A 21,413-nucleotide genomic window follows, 5' to 3' on the forward strand; every position below is an offset into this window, starting at 1 on the left:
GGTTAAAAATTTGTTGAAAGGAATTTTGATTTCTTATTCAATTAGTTGTTATTTATCAGGAAAAAATATACAAATTTCAAATAATAGCATGCATGGTCTTTGCGATACATAGCAGACAACAGTTTATTAATTGAAGAACGATGCATTGAACAAGCTCAGTGTGTAGCAAATAACGTTACGCAATAAGCAAACAGCATTCGTGAAGGAAGGTTGAATCAGAAAAAATATGATTAAAAGTAAAAATAAAAAAGTATCTAGAAAATATCAAAAACAGTGAAAATGGTGACATCTGACCGATGTGACGACGGTGATAGGCAGACTCATTTCGAAGCAGACCCTGATGCAAGTCGTGATGGTATGCTTCTCACCTAGGCTCCGACAGTTGCCCCGCCCGTACGTGTACATGCTTATGTAGTCTCTCAAATGGCAAAGTTCATGGGTCACTGGTTCTCGTACTGACGGGTAGAGTTTGAAATTTTCTTGTTCGTTTTTATTTAGATTTCTGATTATTTAAAAAATTTTGAGTTTGCCTGAAAAATATCACGTCGAATGTGTGAATATTGATAAGCTCTTCTCAAAATTGAATGTTCAACTAGAAAACAGAAACATACCCCAGTAAACTGATGTATATTTACTGCCACCGCAATAAACACTCTCTCCTGGACACTTTATATTGCAAAGTTTTGAGGTCACTCTCTTTTCCGTCCTATCTATGCACAAGCAGTTGTTGCCGTCCTAACCGTGACAACACAATTTTTCAAATTGGAGATTTGTAGTATTCATTAAAAATATATTTCAAAAAGAATAATTACAAAAAAAAAACAAAAAAAAAACTCTTCATTTAATATGTTTCTGAAAAGTTTGCGTCTAATCAGAGCGTTTGTTGATCATTTTTTAGCAGTTTCTCCACTGGTCGCATCCGTAATTTATCAAATATTTTTGAATTCTTAAAGTTTATTGGCTCAAGCATTCAATGGAGCTTTTTGGTGAATTTTCAGAACGTGTAAGTTTTTTAAATCTTACTAAACTTACAAAAAAATACGAAAGATATTTCAAAAAAATACTAAAAAAATATTATAAATAGAAACTTAAAAAGGCCAATTTGAATATTGCAATTTAGCATGAATCTATTTCGCAATCAGATTTAAGAAAGAACTGCAAAAAGGTTCACAGCCAGTAGCAATACGTACAACATCATCGTCGTCATTATCACTATCACCAATTATCACAAGCAAAAAAACCCAACCTTAACGCCAATGAGATTTGAATTGGTGTGAAGAAGGCAGTACTGGAAGCATCCGAGTCTGGTAGCGGCCACAGTGGCGGTCGAGCTGAGAACGTCGTAGAAACAGCCCACGTGGTAGATCGACTCATCTATATTATGTATTTATTATAGATTTAATCTCAATACCCATATTTTTATCCCTAGCCGAAGATTTTTTTTTACGTTTTTCAACAACAATAATTGAAATATATGTAATTTTTCCTGTTTCGACTTAAACACTACATCTACGTGATGCATTAGAACGTGTTATCAGATACAAAATAAAAATTTTTTTGACAATATGTCGTAAGATTACCGATATTATCTGTGTGAAGGATTTTCAAAATGACAAGAAAGAGAAATAAAATTAACATTTAGTTTAAAATAAACTCTTGGCTAGAAAAAAAAATTTAAACATGAAATTTCTTTCCGTATATTTAAACAAATTTGGAGTTTTGTTTGTTTTCATGAATCTAAACGTCAGCTCTGCGTTTAATTTATTTTTAATTTTTTTTTGAAAAATTTAGAATAGATTAGTCGATGAAGTAATTCTTATTTAAACCTACCTAAAATGAGTTTCTTATTGTTTAAAAATTTCATACCTATTTCGCATCACAAACACATAGAGCATGTGATAGAGGAGGATATTTTTACGTTTGACCGCGGTTCTTAACAATCACACCATCGCAAAGCTAATGAGTTATAAAATTTAAACATAGTTTAGAACAGGGGTGGGCAAACTACGGCCCGTATTCGGCCCGCGAAGCTATTTTTTATGCGGCCCGCGAGGTCTTGTGTTCGCCAAAAAATGGTCGTGAGTCAGACATTATGACCAAAAACCAAAAAAAGGAGCCAAAAATTTTAAACAAATTCTTCCTCGGGTCGAAAAAAAGTTTGCTATTTAAATACATATGCGGCCCTTTAAAGATAAAATAGTTCTCAATGCGGCCCTTACAGCAAAAAGTTTGCCCATCCCTGGTTTAAAACAGTTTAAAAATAGTCTCTCAAGAGTTTGAATAACGACAAAAGAGATTTATTGAAAAGGTACAAGAAGCGCAAGGAGAGCCAGTTGGGTTGAAATGCCGTTAAACTGCACAAGCACAAGATTTAAACACAACGTTGAGAGAGAACTACTGTAAAATTTATTTCTCATCTATTCGTATCATGTTTAAAGAAAAAAATGATTCATTTAACTTAGAGCAATATATAATTTTATCAAATATATAAATATAATCATTAATTGTTAAATATTTTTTGAAATAGAAGAAACCTAGAAAATAACACTACTCAGTTACTATGTTATTAAATACTAATGTAGAAGTGATAAATACTAAATAAATATAATGCACAGGCGCCGACTTTGAAGGTGCGAAAGCAGACCACGGCCCTTTTCGACCCCTCCCAAATAGATCAAAATAGGGAAAAACCTCAATGTTACCCTTTCGCCAATATTTAAAAAAACCTACCCTTGTTAGACTAAATTTTTGCTAAATTTTCGGTAACCAGGCTACCGTGATTATAGATTTTCTGCAACTCAACCATTTTCGCCTTTCTTAAAATTTTCACAAATCGGCGCTTTTGTGTGCGTGTTGAATATACACACATATGACCAATTCTATATGTACATTTGTGTGTGTGTGCGTGTGTGTATGTGGTGTGCGAGGTCATCCCAAGTTTGATTGCATATTAGTTCACCACAATGTTTTCAGCATATAAAATAAAGTATCACTAATTTTTTATCCCATCATTATCATTAACAATATTATTTTCATCATCATGTAAGCGATAATGGTAATAACAACAACAATAAAATTAATGACAATAATAATGTTTATAATAATATTAACAATAATAAATAAAGATAATTATTTATTATTGATAAAAAAATAGCTTTATTTTCTCCTATTCCACGTATACGGAATTGGAGTAGCCTTTGATTTCATGCGGGCCTCCACTCTTTCTATTCATTAACGTCTGAAGGTTAGGAAAAAACGTTGTCGAAGATGGTAACGGAAGTGGGGACGGTTTTTCTTGGTCGGGTTTGTTGTTGTGGCTAACTTTCACTACTGATGAGAGTGGCTGCGTTTTGTTTTTCTTCTCGTCCAGCTGTTTTTTTTGCGATTGGAAAATTGTTAAAAATATTGGTAAAATAGATGTTGGCTTAGTGCCTGCGTCTCGTTATGTCTCGTTATATCAAACGTTATATCTCGCTATATCGAACGTTACATTTCGTTATATCAAGTGGCACGTGGTACCGTCTCGTTTCAATTGAATCGAAATTCCGATATCGTTTCGTATCATTTTCATATAATGAGACGCAGATGTTTAATTTTGCTTCTTATTCAGTTGATTATTTTGCTTCTTATTTAGTTGATTTTTTTTCTGAATGTCATTCAGTCAAGTATATATAGAGATTTGATTTTTTGAAAATTGCGCTCGTATTTAAAACTTAGAAATATACTTTAAATAAAAAATGCCTCTTCAATAAATTTTCCTAACAACGAATCTATTATAATTAAATAATCTATTAAATTATAAAACAACATAGAAATAATTAACAAATATATTAATTTTATAAAAAAAATAAAATGCCAAAATATTACGTAAACCTTCTCGGGAATTTCCAATCCGGTATTTGTGTAATAGATGAGAATGATCCTTCTCGTTGTGAGGATAACTCCTGAGAAATAGATGACAGACGATACGCTCCAGACTCCGACAACCAGTCTGTACCAACCTTTGAACATCGAGTCGTTGTTTTCGCCTGGTCGGTTTTTCGGTTTTTAATGTTTTTAACTATTTTTTTTTAATTTAATTTTTGTTTGTTCGTTATACTTTTATTTCTATTTTTTGTCTATTGTTTTGTTATTATGATCGTTGAGGTTGCCATCGCGTTTAACTAACATTAGCAGACGTTTTTCAATATATCCAAATCTCTAGACTGCTATTCAGGCATTTATCAAGAAGACATGCACTTAAATCTGTCTATGTGTGTGTACACTCAAATTTACCCAGACATACACTCGAATCTATCTAGACACACACGCAAATCTATCTAGACACACACCCAAACATTCATCCAGACATCTATCCAGACATCTATCCAGACAGACAGACAGACAGACAGACAGACAGATGGACAGACAGACTAACCTGGCATAAACTCTCCAGGTCCAATAAACACGATTGAGATGATGGACAGCACGCTGCCGTAGTTCAAGGTCGGATCGATTGCGCAAAAGATCCCACCGGATATGACGGAAAATATCAGGAAACCAATTACCACAAGAATTATTGACCGAACGAGGTGAACCTAGAAGGGATCGATTAGTTATATCTCGTTAATTATTCAATTATCAGTCATTAGTTAACAATTTAGCATTTGTTCTCTCTCTTTCTCTCTCTCTCTCTCTCTCTCTCTCTCTCTCTCTCTCTCTCTCTCTCTCTCTCTATCACACACACAACATATACACACACGCACGCACACTCAGACAACACACGCACACAAACTAACTAACATACCCATCCGGAATCTCTATAATTAGCTTTACTCCAGAACTTTCTCCTGATCCAGTCACTGACCTTGAGGAGCTGCTCGCCCATACCGAATACCACGACAACGAATATCGGTATTCCGAGTATCGCGTAACAGATCACAAAGGCTCGACCGCCAGTCGTTTTTGGCGAACTCGTACCGAAACCTTTTTTATGCGTTTGAAATTTATTAATAGTTTATATTATAATTTTTATTTATAATTTTATAATTTATTATATATTATAATTTATATTAATAATATATATTTATGATTAATTGGTATGATTGTTTTAATTATTAATCAATTAACTGATTGATTGATTACAATTGTGATTGTTATAACAAATTGATTTGCCGTTATAATAATATTAAAACAATTGTAGTAATCATCATCCTCATTGTCATCAACATCATCATCATCATCATCATCATCATCTTCATTAAATCGTCATCATCATCATTATCATCATCATCAATATCATCATCATGTTACCGCTATCATCTCATCATCATCATCATCACCATCATGACCAACCCACTCCGCTGGCCACTTGGAGAGCAGTGTATATACTGGATTGATAGTCCCATGATGTTCCGTAATCACCTGATGGCTGGTGATGATGATGATCATTACGATGACGATGTTGATGATGATTATCATGTCAATGATGATGGTGGTGGTAGTGATGGTGACTATAAAGCCGATAATGATGACAAAGCACAGAGCACATGTTGATGTACGTGTAAGAGCATGCATCCTTCGTCCAATCTAATAGACTGGGAACTCCTTGCAATCGATACAGGTCACAGCAGTTTCAGAACCAGGTACCTTCACCATTTAACCGTCACCAACAAGCTAGTTAGTTATATTGAATTATTTCAACCTTATACTTAAGTCCTCCGTCTAGAAGTTTCTTCAGAGTGTAGTACAAAGTCTTTAGGTCTTCATTAGACAAACATAGGTTCGAATCTAGGTTAAGGTTTAAAATAATTTACTAATGTAAAATATGGTTTTCCATGATTTTGAACAAACATTTTAATTGATTTTAACATTAAATTTAACTAATTTTTAACAATATTTGGATGTTGTTGGAAGTTTTTGACTTAGTAACGGTTAAAAGTTTGAATTTTACATTTCTTTGATAGGGGATCAACTTTTTTTTCTAAATAAAGTTAACCTATCTTCAATTTTTTTTTCAAAAATCAAGAAAAATAACTCTAACCATCAACCATTTTATCATCACCATCATCATTTCATCATCATATTCATGACATAACCATGACACCCACCCACCTGTGAAATTCTTGAACCTCCTGGTGATGAGGTCTGCCTGTGCCCACTCGTTCTTGTTCTCTATACCATACAGAATCACACCAGCAATGACCACAATCACGAATTGAAGAAACACCAGGCCAACTATAAAATACCACTTGATCATCCCGTTCTCCTATCTATACTGTGATACTACCTGAAAGACGAATGGAAAGTTTATTCTTTAATAAATGTTAAAGTTATAAATGAAGTACTTAAAAGTGATTTTTGTTATTAGGGTGAAGTATGGTGTAGGATATGGAGCAAGGGGGGGGGGCGTTCGGTCACCCCCGGGTGCCTCTACCTCTTGTTACACCCCTTGTTGCCTCACTTGGAATATATTGATAAAAATTTTCAATAAATTTTAGTAGGTTTGCAGTTATTGCTATATGTATACATTAACCTTTTTGTTTGTTTGTATGTTTGTATGTATGTTTGTATGTGTGTGTGTGTGTGTGTGTGTGTGTGTGTGTGTGTGTGTGTGTGTGTGTGTGTGTGTGTGTGTGTGTGTGTGTGTGTGGTTGGTTTTAAAATGCAAATTATACACTTTATTTAAAATTGATTTCTGACAAATAATGTAGTTGTTGAGTGATCGTAGAATGTCTAGATATTTATAAAAATTAGAGCGTTTTTGTTGAAATAAAAATTAAAGAAATGAAAATAGTATTAATATTTAAAGAGTTCGTTTAAAATAATAATAGAATCAAATCAAAGTTACCAGAAAATGAAGTTTAATAAATCGATCAATCCCCTTCTTACATATTTACAAATTTGAATCTTTTAAACGAAAAATAAAGTAGGATTGTTTAAAATTTTAAATAAACTTTCCGAAATTAAAAAATTATTAATTAACCATATATTAATAATTTACATATGTGACACGACAAACATATACATACGCACATACATACGCACATACATACATACATACATACATACATACATACATACATACATACATACATACATACATACATACATACATACATACATACATACATACATACATACATACATACATACATACATACATACATACATACATACATACATACATACATACATACATACATACATACATACATACATACATACATACATACATACATACATACATAAATACATACATACATACGCACTTAATCGATTATCCCCTAGTTAAACAATGCTTAGACAAGCTAAACAATGCCAGCTTGTGTTCAAATGCATGGCTTAAACTCATTTAGTAGATAGTAATATGACAAAGTCATTATACCTTAAATATGTTCAAGTACTGTAATTGTGAAATTAACAATAATAATAAAAATTTCCAATATTTAATTATTATTATCATCAATATTATTATTCATTATTATTATTATTTAGAATAGTTGTGTTGAATAGTAGATAATGGTAGGAGCGTTTTCGTTGGTATGCCTTCATTGTACACCCGTTGGGAGTTATTTTTATTATACCTTTATTTTTTTTTTATTATTAATTTTTATTGTACACGATTTCGGTGAAGAATATCTTAAATATACCACAAATGATACAACTCAATCAACTTTCACTGATAATAATAATTTGAGATAGTCCGGATTGTGAATCCGAAAGAGTAGCTGATCGAAGACAGAGAACGTTAAGAATTTTTGAGAAAAATTTTAATTTTTTAGAGTGAAAAACAAACCATTATGAAGATTATCCATTTCTTTCCAATCTCCATCCAAATCTTTATCTCTTAAAATCCAAATAACATTCAATCATTTGTTCAATTTGTGCTTTTACAACAGCCACAACGGCCAAAATTTATTTCCTGCTAATTAGAATAAAAAAAACTTTTTTCTGGAAACCAAAAATAATGTCTCCTGGAACGTAAGTTGCCATACTTGCCCTTTAAAAAGGGCTAAAGCCGAAACCGGGCCATAAATTTCCACCGAATTTTCGGTATGTTTCAAATAAGGACGCGTAATATAGATTTGTAATGAAGCGTTCATCGCTTACGTTTTTGGTTTTTCGTTACGTCTTTGTTGTTTCGATATTTTTAATCTATTTTTTTTAATTTTTGGTGATTTCTGCTTTATTTTTTTAAAAGAAAAATTTTGAAAATCGAAATAAAACGACTAACTATATGCTAAATAATTCATGAAAGGAGAAATAAAAGTTATCAATAAAACAACATAATTAAAGAAACACGAACAAGGTCACTTAAACTTTGACGCAACTTTCAAACACTGTCTATAGAAATGTTTGAAATAATGAAATATTTGAAAAATGAAAGTAAAAACACCGGTTTTATTTCTTAATATTCCCTGATTTGTGTATGTAGTATGTACAGTGTATGAAGTATATGTGTGTTTGTGTTATGTGTGTGTGTGTGAAATGATAAATTAAAAAAGTATTAAAAATGAAAATGTGGCAAACATATAATTATAACTAGTTTGGAGGGGCTGGTTAATTAATTATTATAACTGAGTGTCGAGATGGGCTAATGATTAAGGCACCTCTTCTTTTTGCTCCACTGACGAGTTTGAATGTGTGTTTGTGTTTGTGTGTGTACGTGTGTGTGTGTGTGTGTGTGTGTGTGTGTGTGTGTGTGTGTATGTGTGTTGTAATACCTCTATGATTTTTAAAAGATAAATAACAATAATAATGTTTAAGCCTACTTGAACTCAGAAGTACCTTTTCTAAATTCCAGGTTATAATTATGGGGAATTGTACAAGGTGGTAACATTGGTGCTAACTTCTGGCTATGAAACTTGTTGATTTTATGGCCGTTTAAAATGTGTCTCCCTTATTCCATAACCATACAATGATGTTACCAATGTTTTTTTTTCCAGATTAATTTATTGACAGTGACAATGATTACGACTTTATATGCTGAAGCTGCCGACGGTTATGATGCATGAAATGAAAAAATTTGATTGTTTGTGTGTGCGTGTGTGCGTGCGTGCGTGCGTGTGTGTGTGTGTGTGTGTGTGTGTGTGTGTGTGTGTGTGTGTGTGTAGGTGTATGCACTCTATAATTATTACTGTTACACGTTTTTCATTTTGAGATCTAAGCAAACTTCATTTAATGCAGTAGAAACCTATTTAATGGCTACAAATTATCAAGAGGCTATATGACTTAAAACAGATTAAACAATTTTTAAATGAAAAAAATATCAAAAATATTAAAAATAATTTCCGTCTAGATCATTGTACTGCACGCATTCGCACCCCCATCAGCCCTATAACTACCCACATTACCATCATCGTCGTCGTCGTCATCATTAATGTTGTTATTGATGTTGTTGTTGTTGTCGTCGCTGTAAGAAGTTGTGGCAAACCGGTGGCTGGGAAGTTTGGAAGGTAGGGAGTCGGGGAAGAAGATGGGCAAGTTGATGAGGCCGGTGTCGTCGAGCTTGTTGGCGGAGTTTCTGCAATGTTAGGAGAGAAAAAAAATGTTGTACAGAAAGAAAAATGTTTCGTGAAGTCAGCATACCTAGGGAATGTTTTCAAGTATTTTGTAACACGGATAAACGAATGGTTTATGGTTTTAAATATTCTTGTTTTTAATATATGGCGTAAATAAGATTTTAAAAAAAGTTGGTGACCTTGGTTAGCTTATTGCGTTTTTTTGTTCATTAAAACCAAAAGAAAAATATTTTCAAACTACTAAGTGATATTATTTTTCTTATGGGGGGGGCCTTTAGTTTGTGGAGCCCGGAACTGTAGGGCCCTGTCTGCCTTGCTTTTAGTCCGGTTCAGTCGGAGACAAGACCGTCTTCTAGAAAACCAAACATTGGAAAATTGAATTTAAAATAAACAACAAAATGACCTTTTCGAGACAGCGGCCGAGAGTTTACTCTTAACGTTTGAGAGTCTGTTGAGTTTGCTGCTACTAGCAAGCTCCAACTTTGTGGTACTCTGGCCAGACATGTCGATCGTAATGGCTGCCATGTAGGAGAGGGCTGACTTGATCGAGGGCTTTGCAGAGACTGTTGGTGGTGTTGCGAGATTTGTTTTAATTTCTTTAAACATTTTTTAAAATCTTGAATCTATTACGTTTTGCTATAAGTTTACTGGAATTTGCAATGATTTATGATATTATGAATGAGATATTTAAAATGGGATAATGCTAGGATGTCGGATTTCCGACATCTCAATAAACTTTAGACTCGGATCGAATCCGCTTCTGAAATATTCTGGATAATTCGATAAAAATACACTGAATGGAAGTAAAGTTATTATGGCAATTGAATAGGATTACTAAAAAAATTAACTGGACAGAAGCAACATAAGAAAATTATTTGAATAAAAATTATGTTTAAAAAAGTCTCCAAAGTAATCAAAAAAAAAGAAATGTACAATACTTGATCGAATACAAGTAACGTTATAAAGTGATCATATATGAAGAATCGGATCGAATACAAGTAACGATATAAAAGTGGTAATATACAAGTATCGGATCGAATAGATGTCACCGAAACACTCACTCCTAATGGGATGGCACATTCCTATTTCGTCCGTAGTTGCACCCTTTCTACAGCTGAGGTTTTGCAAACTTTTGACCTCCGTCTGGTATGAAAAAAATAACTTGATACGCATGCTAAAAAAACTAGAGAGACATTCTTTATGGTATAATTCTGTTTTTAAATAAATAAATGAAAATAAATAATCAGCTTCATCGAACTTATTCTTTTTATTTTTATTACCGTTTCATCATTTAAAGTTGTAATTTTGAAATGAAACATTAGAATGAGTTGTAATGGTGTAAATTTATCAGAAAATTTCAATCATTTAAATTATCTAAAACAATCAAATTTTTGTTTCGATTTAGATTCGAGATGAATTAATAGTAAGTCAGAGTATAATATTTTATAAAAATGTTTCAGTTAAGTTAAAATTTTAGTTACAATCTTTTGAATGCCATAAAAGCAGCCCGCTAAATTTATAAATAAATGAAAAACAAAGGTACAATTTTCTTATAAAATCTAGAATAAACTGTTTCAAACTTTAGTAATTCTATTTTGAAATTACAAAATTGTTAATCTGAGAAACGAAAAACTTAAAAAAAAACCCAAAACTGTTAATTCTAAAAACGAAAAACCCAAAAAAAAACCTGTAAAAGGCGATTTTCAGTGGCGCAGTTAGCCATCCTGATATCCGCTCTCTTCTTCATCCTCTTCAACAACATGATCCTAAACTCTCTCCTCTTCAGTTCAGTCAGCATTATACCTTTGGGGAGAAAAAAAACTTAAAATTTTTTGTGAGCGTATATTTTTACAGTTGTGTCTGTAGATAATTTTTAAATTGTATCGGGAACAAACTAAAAACGTTTGTAAATTCGCGCATAAATCAAGAAGTAATACACATAGCATATGATGGATCGGAATCTCTTGTAATTGAACCAGATCAGTGGATTACTTTTTGCTCTTCATGTTATTTTTTTAAACTCAATTGTATAATTTGATTGTTTGAATTGAATTGGATGAAATTGACAAACTTTGAAATTTCAAATAAAAAGGTTAATTAGAAGTCATTTCTTTAAACACATTTATATCATTTGTAACATCCTTTTATTTTCTAACTCCAAATACCAAATATCAATAATGAAATATTATATAATCCTATTAATCTAATCAACAGCATATTTCCCATTTGATGGTTTGAGCTTGTTTGGACGAAATAGACAGATTTCAAAATGTGGAAAAACAAATTTCATCCCAACCATTAAACATCCTGACAATCTGCCAGAGCAGTAGAATGACAATTACAGCCTCAGTCGCATCGCTTTCTATGACGTCCCTGTACTTCAAGATGTCGAGTATGAAGGAGAGGGTGCTGACCACAGCGTCCAATACCTTTGAAATTTTATTTTCCGAAATTGCATAGCCTATTATTTATTTGGTTTTTGAAAATTCAATATATTAAATTAATTGATTGTTATTTTTAAATTTTATCTGGTTTATCTAAACTTGCTTCTGTTATAATTTTCAGTACAAGTTTAAGGTCTTGTTCAAGGTCTTGCATATTTTTTTAAAATGTAAAAAGGGGAGGGATAAATTGAAATAATTTTATTTGGCATTAAACAGAATTTAGAAGAATTTATATTTGTCAAACGATTTAAAATTTTCAAGTTCATCATCTGCTGGTTAAGTTGTTTCAAAATTTGAACGAATATTTTTAAAAAACTAAAAAAAACCTACAAACGAACATTTGTTAAAGAAACCCTAATAAAATATATTTTCGATTTGGTTGTCTGTCTTGCGAATAAACACGCAAGTCATTATAATAAACCAGGGGTGGGCAAACTTTATGCGGTGAGGGCCGTATTGAGAACAATTTTACCTTTGAAGGGCCGCATATGTACTTAAATAACAATTTTTTTCGACTCGGGGGAGAATTTTTTGAAGATTTGTGGCTTTTTTTCTGGCTGACGACCTTTTAGTTGGGCGAACAAGGCCTCGCGGACCGCATAAAACAGCTCCCTAGTTTGCCCACCCTGTATTAAACGAAACGAGACGAAATCGTAACTACACCATATGATCAGCTAAAATGAACAGCTAACCTCCATATACTGTTTGAAGTAACGCAATCCCACCGCAAACATTCTCAAAAATGCCTGAAAGAGAAATGTAAAGAGCTTAAATCCAACATTTTAAATGCAAAAAATAGTTTTTATAAAAAAAATCCTATAAAATCCCAAACAAATCTTGGAAAAACCTTGAAAAAAAAATCCCGAACAACTCCTAAAAAAATCCCAAACCAACCATCACTACGAAAATTCCCAGGATGATGATGCTGGCCATGTTGAGGGCTTTCTCTGCCATTTCTAGATGTTCGATGGTTGGATTTTGGTGGGTGTGGCCTTCCCTGTTGATTGACGTGAGGCCGACCGAATGTTGTTCTTCGGACTGATCACCGCTTGATGGCGCTTCTCCTGTTTTTGAGGTTAAGTTAACTTTTGTAGTGGCGTAAGTAACTTATGTTGAAATTAATTTTAATAAGATGTAATTACATGTAAAGTTTGGAGATATAGAAATTGAAATCTTGATGGTGACTTATTTCATTGCATTCTATACGTACCCTTCAAAGTAGCACAGCATACAAAAATGCCTCCATCGTAATTTACATTATCATCTTCATCATCATTATCACCATTGTCGTCATCATCATCGTCATAGTATTCGTATTTGTCGTCATCATCATCATCGTCGTCATCATCATCATCGTCATCATCATTTTCAATTATATCTTTTTTTGTTCGGATTTGTTTCATTTTCCCACGAGGTCACACACACACACACACGCACGCACGCACGCACACACACACAATTGATCGTTATCGTTCTAATACTTATCTGATGCTTGAAATATCAATCACATAGTAGAGCTTAGAGCAATAAAAAAAATACACTGTAACTCAAACTTTTTGTAAGCCCTTCTGTAATTATTTTTATTTTAGAAAATGAGTAAAATTATTTTTTACTTTTTTATTATTGTTTATTGTTTTACAATTAAATATTTTTGTACTCCTAAACAAATCCCAAACCAACCATGTTAATTAATTAATTAATTAATTAATTAATTAATTAATTAACTAATTAATTAACTAATTAATTAACAGTTTAAATATCAGTATTTCAATCTGATGTATAGACGATAATTAAACTTTACATTACTAAAAACCACAAACTAAATTAAATAAAAAAAAACCCAACCTTCCGACTGGTTTAGAATTAAAATTAATTAATTAATTAATTAATTAATTAATTAATTAATTAACAGTCCATACATCAATATTTAAATCTGATGTACATAAAAACGATAATTAAACTTTACACAACCCCAAATTGGAATTAAATAAAAAAATAAACCCAACCTTCCGAATGTCCTGATCGGACGTCACTGGAAACAAAATGGGAGTTGGGTTTTGGGTGGCTGTCGGGACTGTTGCCGCTGCTGCAACCGCTGCTGATGCACGTGTGGTTGATGGTTTGGACGATGGTGGTCAGTTCTGACATTGGCTCGAGTTCTAACAAACCGGTCAACGAGTCAAATGTAGTCTTCAGGACCTCGCTTATTTCTTCTTCTGATACTGTTTTTTGGGAGGTTTTGGAATGTTTTTAAATGATTGTGTGTATGTGTGTTTGTATGTCTAATTTAAATGTGATTTATTTAAATGTGTGTGTATGTGAGTTTGTATGTCTGTGTAGTTTTGTGGTATTGTTTTATTTAGGTCTAAGAGGTTCTCATAACCTTGAAAGTCTTAAAAAATAGTATAAATTTTGTGTTGAAATGAAGGTTTTGTATAAATTTAGTATAAATTTTGTGTTGAAATGAAGGTTTTGTTGATTTGTCAAACAATTAACCAGAATTCACTGTATAGCGTGTATTTATAAAATCATATTAATTAATATGTTATTAGGTTAGTAATTTTGGTACTTCATGAGAGCTTAAAAAATATGTGTGGAAGTGTGTTTGTATGTGTATTGTGTGTGTGTAAATGTGTGTGTTTACTGTTTACATTTTTGTGTTTTTGAGCGTATGTCTATGTCAGTCTCTGTGTGTGTGTGTATGTGTGTTTGTATGTCTGTGCTTGTGAGTTTGATAAGAAAATAGGATTTACTTTTATAAATCTGCAGCGTCAGGATGATCTCGGTTATGACGATGGCCACGTCAATGAGAGCCAGAACCAGGAGGGCTATCTGCAGAGGAGTGTAGTCGATGACGCTTTCTACAGATTCTTGGGCTCTGTTTTAAAAGTTTGTGGTGAAAAGAACGTTTTAATTTGTTTGTCGGTGAGTTGACCAAAATCTTTAAAAGTTCTCAAAACCTTGAAAGTCTTAAAAAATAGTTTAAATTTTGCGTTATTGTTTTATCTAGGTCTAACAGGTTCTCATAACCTTGAAAGTTTTAAAAAATAGTATAAATTTTGTGTTGAAATGGAGGTTTTGTTGATTTGTCATACAATTAACCGAAAACCTAAAAAGATCAGTTTTTCAAAACCTAAAATATCTTGTTCTGCGTAAATGTTGTAGCAAGTAGATAAGCGGAGACTAAAGACAAAATTTGAAAATATCAAACCCACGATGCCTATGAATAGAAATATACTACGTAGTCTTCTTAAGGGAGTGAAGAGTCTCGATGAACCCAAAAACCCTTTTTAGATCCAATATTTGATCACTAGATTAAGTTACCTTAGGGATAACAGGCTAATAATTTTTTAGAGTTCTTATCAACAAAATTGTTTGGCACCTCGATGTTGGCTTAAGGAACCACCAGACTAAAGTTTGAAAATATCAAACCCACGATGCCTATGAATAGAAATATACTACGTAGTCTTCTTAAGGGAGTGAAGAGTCTCGATGAACCCAAAAAGCAGTATGTATCAATACATGCATGGAAACAATTTATATTCAGTTTGGTGTGACTACACCGAAAGAGCCTAATCGAGGTACCGCTTCGGGTTAGACAAATTGGGAGTGATTCCACATGTTAACGTTGATTTTGTATTGTTCTTCTATGTTAAATTAAATAAAAGGCGAATCACTTGCAACAACTTGCTGATATGAAGTTGATGATTAGATTATATGGGAAAAAAATACTAAATGTCTAAATTCTGAAAACACACACAAAAACACACACACACATACATACACACACATACACACATACATTAACGACACATTTCAAAAAATTCAATTACAATTAAACGCATGCACTCTCCCACAGTCAGACACCGAATAAATTGAAAAAATTTCGCCGTACGGCACACGCAAATAAAAATAATTATAAACGATACGCCGAGTTCTATCGATGAAAATGAATTTTTCGCAACACGCAAGGTAGGTTACTAATGAGTTTGTAATTTAAATGATTCATAATATAATAATAATAAATATTATAATAATTATTAATATAATTTTTATTATTAGTGTTAATATAGAGTATGAGCGCGATTCGTGGAAAAAATTTTAATTGAAAAAGATTGCGTGCGTGAAATTCGGCGGAGTTCACTCATGTTTAATTTTTTTCTATTTATTTAAGAGAGTCTTATTGAAAATGTCATATTTGATACTTTTGAAGAATAAGCAAGGTAAAATTGTGAAAACGTTTCGGAGATGTCACTGGAAGTTCATGGAAATCATTGGCAATCAGGCTAACATGCTTGGCGGATCCATGAGGGATCCAGTATTTGTATAAATAATCTAAAAAAAGGTCGCTAGCCTAGTTTTGACCACACAAATCCTAGCTCACACGTAAAAATTTCTAAAAATTTAAACATTTTCACAATTTTGGTACGCCGTTAAGGTTGTCTAGATCTGCCACTGTCTGATAACGGTTAGCAGTGAGTATATTGAACAGTGCCAGTGCAAAATTTGAGACTACTTCCACGCTTGGACGAGGTGTCCAAGCATGGGAGTAGTCTCAAATATTTTGCACTGGCAATGTTTTTTCTATACATAATTTTGCAAGAATTTAACGCCAAGGTAGTGTTTTTCAGTTTGGAAACATTCAAAAATATATTAACATATGAAATGTATGATGTTTGTGTGCTTACAACGTTTGTATGTGTTTATAGGTTAATTTAATGTAAATTGTTTGCATCTTCAGTATTCAACTCGTTTGAAATAGTTTTACGAGTGCGCTCTGTATAGGCTAAATAATATCCGAGTGCATATAAACACTGAATAAAGCATGTTTGTCACTTAAACTCATCTTTTGTTGAAAATTAAATATTCTCTACATGCTAAGCACACATGTGTCTGTCTTGGTGCACGTGCACTTGAGTGTTAGTGTGTGCGACCTTCATTAAAACAGCAAAGATTTATAATGTTAGTAAATGATTTATTTACAGAGATTGCTAAGCCGTTTAAATTTGGAATCTGTGTTGTTGCAAAAGGAGAAACACGAGTGCTATACTAATGCTAGTCAGTTCTATGTTGAATATAATTAAGGAACATTCTAATTAGCTAAATAGCAGGCACTAATTAGATTGAATTTGGACAGAATAATCAAAAGCCTCAATAAACTCGATCCTATGGCTGACGCTTAAGCAATTAGAATGTCGGTGTTAAATTTATATTCCAATAAAATTAGTACAGAGTTTAAACATTTATTTTGACTCTCGCAAAATTAAACCATTGTGATTTTTAATAATTTAGCAACCAAATTTGATTAACGAATTCCAACGAGTTATTTAAATAAAATTTAAATAAATTTTAAATAAAAAAGTAGAAGTATCTTCTTACGACAAATTTTTCTCACAACCGTATTATCTGAATTGTTTGTCTTGAACGCTACTAATTTGAAAAACAAACAAACAAACATGGAAACCTGAAATATTTTGCTGTGTGAGCTTGGATACTTAGAAAGCAAATTAGGTACCTTTATTCTCCCACGATCGTTTAATTTAAATTTTTTAAAATCGTAATTGAATTTTTGATAAAATTTACCATTGTGTGATAAAAACAGTTATCAGAAATTTGCACACATGAAATTATTAAAAAATTTAAACATTTTGGTTTCACTTTCGTGGGAATTTTTATGTTTCGAACCTCTCTCGTGGAAAAATTTGCGACCGTCAATGCAAATCAAAAAATAATTCTACAGAAAGAAAATTCGACACAATTACATTCAGTGTAACAGAATTAATCAGAAAAAAGGAGAAGTAATAAGATTGTATAAAGTTTTAACATTTAAACAAGTTAGCTCAGTCGGTAAAAGTGCCATGTCTGGCGCTGTTTCTTGTTATGCAATGGTCTGATTCGAATACTCTTTGTCCGAAACTTATAGATGAGCACACACCGTGCGTTTACAACACTGCTTGCTCGCGTATACAAATTACGTATTTGCCTCGTGTGTTGTGGGTAATACGGCCTTTCAGACATGGCATCTAGCTAAGTATAGAATGATTTGTATATACATTTGTGTATACATTTGTATAGTTTTGTGTATGTCGGACCTACGTAATATGGAGAAAAACAAAGAAATATAAATAAATAAAAAAAAATAAATAAAATCGGAAGAGGGAATAAAAAGGAGCCGACTTGTGGCAGCCGGTTTTCTCGTGGTCCTCGCTTCGATTCTTCTTCTCCTCTTCAGCAATTATCTCCTCGACCACTTCGGATTGGATTCCATCCTCGATGAGGACGTTCGAGAACTTTTTTCCCATCCAACTCTTGCGACGTCTCTGCCTGTTGGAGGTTTTTTTTTTTTTTTTTTTTTTTGTTCATCTATCGATCGATTGATCATCAGTGAATTGTTACATTATTATTATTATTGTTATTGTTGTTGTTATTATTATTTATACAGGTTTTTTTAATACTCATTTTGTGTTTTTTGGAAAATAAAAGCATTCATTATTATTATCATCATTATTATTATTATTATTATCATCATCATCATTATTATTATATCGCTCATTTTGTCTTGTGTCTTCATTTCACTTTTGTTCTTGTACTGAATACCATGTAAAAAGACATTTTTAAAAATATTATTAAATATAAGTTTGGCCACTTATTTGGTTATGAACATTGATTGTAAAACAAAAAAATATTCAGATATGAGACTGTTTTCAAAAAAAACTTCTTAATAAAACAAACATCTTACAAGACGACGTTCATTCTTTCGTTGTCGCTACTGGAGTGAGTCGGGTAGTAGTCGTCTGCATCGCCACCACCTCGGCCACCGCCGACGATCCTCTCATGGGCATCGCAGTAACTGACCTTCCGCTGCTTGGTGGTAATCTTTTCAATGATGTCTTCACTAACGCTCGCCTCATCAACTGCCATCTTTCTTTTTTCCCGCCAATTTTTCAAGATTTCTTCCGGTGAAAAAGTTTTTCTGGTGATGTTTTTTTGGAGTATGTGAGCTGATTTTCACCGTTTCTGATATATTATTTTTTTTTATAAAATTTGTTATTCATTTAAAATTGAAATAGTTAAAAAAAACATTTTCAGAATGTTTCAATAGCAATGACACGCAGACAATAACAGTTTAGATATTTAAAAATAACAAACTCGTTCTTACATTCTAACAACTCGACAAATTCAAACATCGTGAGAGTGAATCGAAGCAAAACTTTCTTTTTATATAACAGTGAAATACGAAACGGGGATACGTGAATGTATGTATGTATGTATGTATGTATGTATGTATGTATGTATGTATGTATGTATGTATGTATGTATGTATGTATGTATGTATGTATGTATGTATGTATGTATGTATGTATGTATGTATGTATGTATGTATGTTAAAATCAAAACTTGATGAGGACACTGAACCGTCAAACATCAAGTAACAAATGGATTAACACTTTGATTTGTCGTTAATTGCACATGTCGGCATTCAGTTGGATATTTTCAAGCACACAGACACGCAGGAACCGCTGCAACAAGCACGAAATGTGGTTAGTTGCGAAAAACAGTTCCCTGCTGTCGCCTGATCTGACGCTGATCATTTTACACATTGCCTTAAGAAATTTAAGGGTGTTGGGGTCCATCGGGCCGAGAACCTCGATACATATTAGCAAGAATTCCATCAAGGGGAGGGCGTTCCCATATTTTTTCATTTTCTCGTCCGCTGCCCTGGCCGCGGCCAAACCGCATTCTTTACTTGTCAGGTTTACATATCGTTCGGCAAGGGTGCCAGGGACCGTAACATCCCACGCCAAACATCTGCCGGCTCTCCAAGGTATTAGTATCCGGGCGCCTACCATCATGCTCAGAAAAGCCGGATGGTTCCTTGAGAACCGGGATTGAAGCCTTGGAGCATACATACATACATACATGTATGTATGTATGTATGTATGTATGTATGTATGTATGTATGTATGTATGTATGTATGTATGTATGTATGTATGAATGAATGAATGAATGAATGATTGAATGAATGAAAATAAACGAATGAATGGACAAACGAACGAATGATTGATTTAATGAATACATAAATAAATGAATGACTAAATGAAATAACAAATTAATAAAAAAAAATAATGAATAATGAAGAAGTTTTTGAGCTAATGAAATCAATATTATCTTAATCGAATCTTTCTTATCGTCTGTAAAACAAATTAGATAGCATGTATGTATCTACATACACCATCGTCAAACATATACAATTATACATGCCAATATCTTGCCATGACAACTATTTTGTCATTTAGACGCAAAATATTTGAAAAGATGTCAACGAACTCACCTCTAAATTACAATTGAAATCCCACCCGCTTACTGCCGTTGAGAGAATATTCACTCAGTTTGTCATTGTATTACTCAGTTTTCACTCGGTTTGTTTGACTCAAAGTTTGCCAGGACAGCGCAAATAACTAAGAAATGTAATCGTAAAATTTGTAAAAATTGTATTTCATAAGGGAAAAGTGTATAATATAAATTAAATCACACATTCAACAGCTAGCAATGACATACATTGACATGCGTCATCAAATGAATTACATGAATAAACCAGAAAAAAAGACTGCAACAGCTTCTACGATGCAGGTGTTCAAAGGCAGACTTAGAAGATTGGGATTTTAATTCCATATTATTAGTCAAAATCGTTCCAGTGGTTCTCACACAGAGATATCTACTGAAGAACTATATTCCTTGTTATCTTGTATTTTCATGCAGAACTCTGAAATGCCCTATCAGAAAATAATAAAAACTTTTATACATATATATATTATATATATATATATATATATATATATATATATATATAGAGAGAGAGAGAGAGAGAGAGAGAGTTCATATACGGTGATTTGGTCAAATGTTCTGAGAGGTTTGTCTGATCTTGAGCTGAAGTGACCGAGTTCAAACGCAGGAGATAACTATCTATCACAAACGACGTGTGTCTAGCCCTAGATAAACTAATTAAAAATGAAGACCACTGCAGATGCATTTCGTTATCACGCTTCATGAAATAGAGTTGTTCGAAAAAAAAATTGCCAAATTCTCCAAGACAAACCGATTTTATTATTTTAATCCACAAGTCCAGATCTCGCTAACCAAGTCAAGTATTTCAATACTTATTCCATATTTTTAAAGAATTTTTGATTGCCAGCAGTATTTTAACAAGAATTTTATCCTAAAAATATGTTGAAGGATCATTGTTTTTCTTGTAGAGGCCCCTGTTTTGTGGGAACTTCAGACCGGCCCTCTTTACAAATCAGCATTTGAATAGAAGAACCTTATTTATTTGTGTTGCATGTGTTGTATATCTGTGTCGAATGTTATGTATATTATATTTTTTATTCTAGAAAAAAAAACTATCTCAAAATATTTTTTTTAAATAACGAACGTTGCCTAGCTTGATGACGCTTACAACTTATGCTG

General features: G+C 32.7%; 3 protein-coding genes across 3 annotated transcripts; 1 reads left to right on the forward strand and 2 right to left on the reverse strand.

Moving 5' to 3' along the window:
* Positions 1-2,275: 2,275 nt before the first annotated feature.
* Positions 2,276-6,952, reverse strand: HELRODRAFT_193217 (hypothetical protein). The gene is made up of 8 exons (XM_009026071.1): positions 6,830-6,952; positions 6,094-6,264; positions 5,684-5,769; positions 5,335-5,410; positions 4,787-4,965; positions 4,418-4,577; positions 3,874-4,028; positions 2,276-3,370 (listed from the first exon to the last, which is right to left on the reverse strand). The coding sequence occupies exons 2-8, from the start codon at positions 6,236-6,238 to the stop codon at positions 3,167-3,169; spliced, it is 1,005 nt and encodes a 334-aa protein (XP_009024319.1). The 5' UTR covers positions 6,239-6,264; positions 6,830-6,952; the 3' UTR covers positions 2,276-3,166.
* A 2,324-nt stretch (positions 6,953-9,276) lies between these two features.
* Positions 9,277-18,868, reverse strand: HELRODRAFT_177914 (hypothetical protein; the record flags this gene model as incomplete). Its single annotated transcript, XM_009026072.1, has 12 exons — positions 9,277-9,505; positions 9,907-10,066; positions 10,565-10,646; positions 11,191-11,306; positions 11,800-11,964; positions 12,513-12,573; positions 12,640-12,693; positions 12,842-13,011; positions 13,954-14,169; positions 14,701-14,825; positions 18,125-18,271; positions 18,687-18,868. 12 exons carry the CDS (start codon positions 18,866-18,868, stop codon positions 9,277-9,279), a joined length of 1,707 nt encoding a protein of 568 aa, XP_009024320.1.
* A 549-nt stretch (positions 18,869-19,417) lies between these two features.
* On the forward strand, positions 19,418-19,840 carry HELRODRAFT_177915 (hypothetical protein; the record flags this gene model as incomplete). The annotated part of the gene is made up of 1 exon (XM_009026073.1): positions 19,418-19,840. One exon carries the CDS (start codon positions 19,418-19,420, stop codon positions 19,838-19,840), a length of 423 nt encoding a protein of 140 aa, XP_009024321.1.
* Positions 19,841-21,413: the final 1,573 nt, after the last annotated feature.

Source organism: Helobdella robusta (genome assembly GCF_000326865.2).
Source record: "Helobdella robusta unplaced genomic scaffold HELROscaffold_45, whole genome shotgun sequence".
NCBI lineage: Eukaryota > Metazoa > Annelida > Clitellata > Rhynchobdellida > Glossiphoniidae > Helobdella > Helobdella robusta.

Excerpts from the sequence above, each read along its gene's own strand:
- HELRODRAFT_193217 (XM_009026071.1), bottom strand. The coding sequence starts at position 6,238 with ATGATCAAGTGGTATTTTATAGTTGGCCTGGTGTTTCTTCAATTCGTG. Across the intron at positions 4,029-4,417 it reads ACCTGGAGAGTTTATGCCAG|GCGAAAACAACGACTCGATG; the intron begins GTTAGTCTGTCT and ends AAAACCGACCAG. Across the intron at positions 3,371-3,873 it reads GATTGGAAATTCCCGAGAAG|CTGGACGAGAAGAAAAACAA; the intron begins GTTTACGTAATA and ends CAAAAAAAACAG.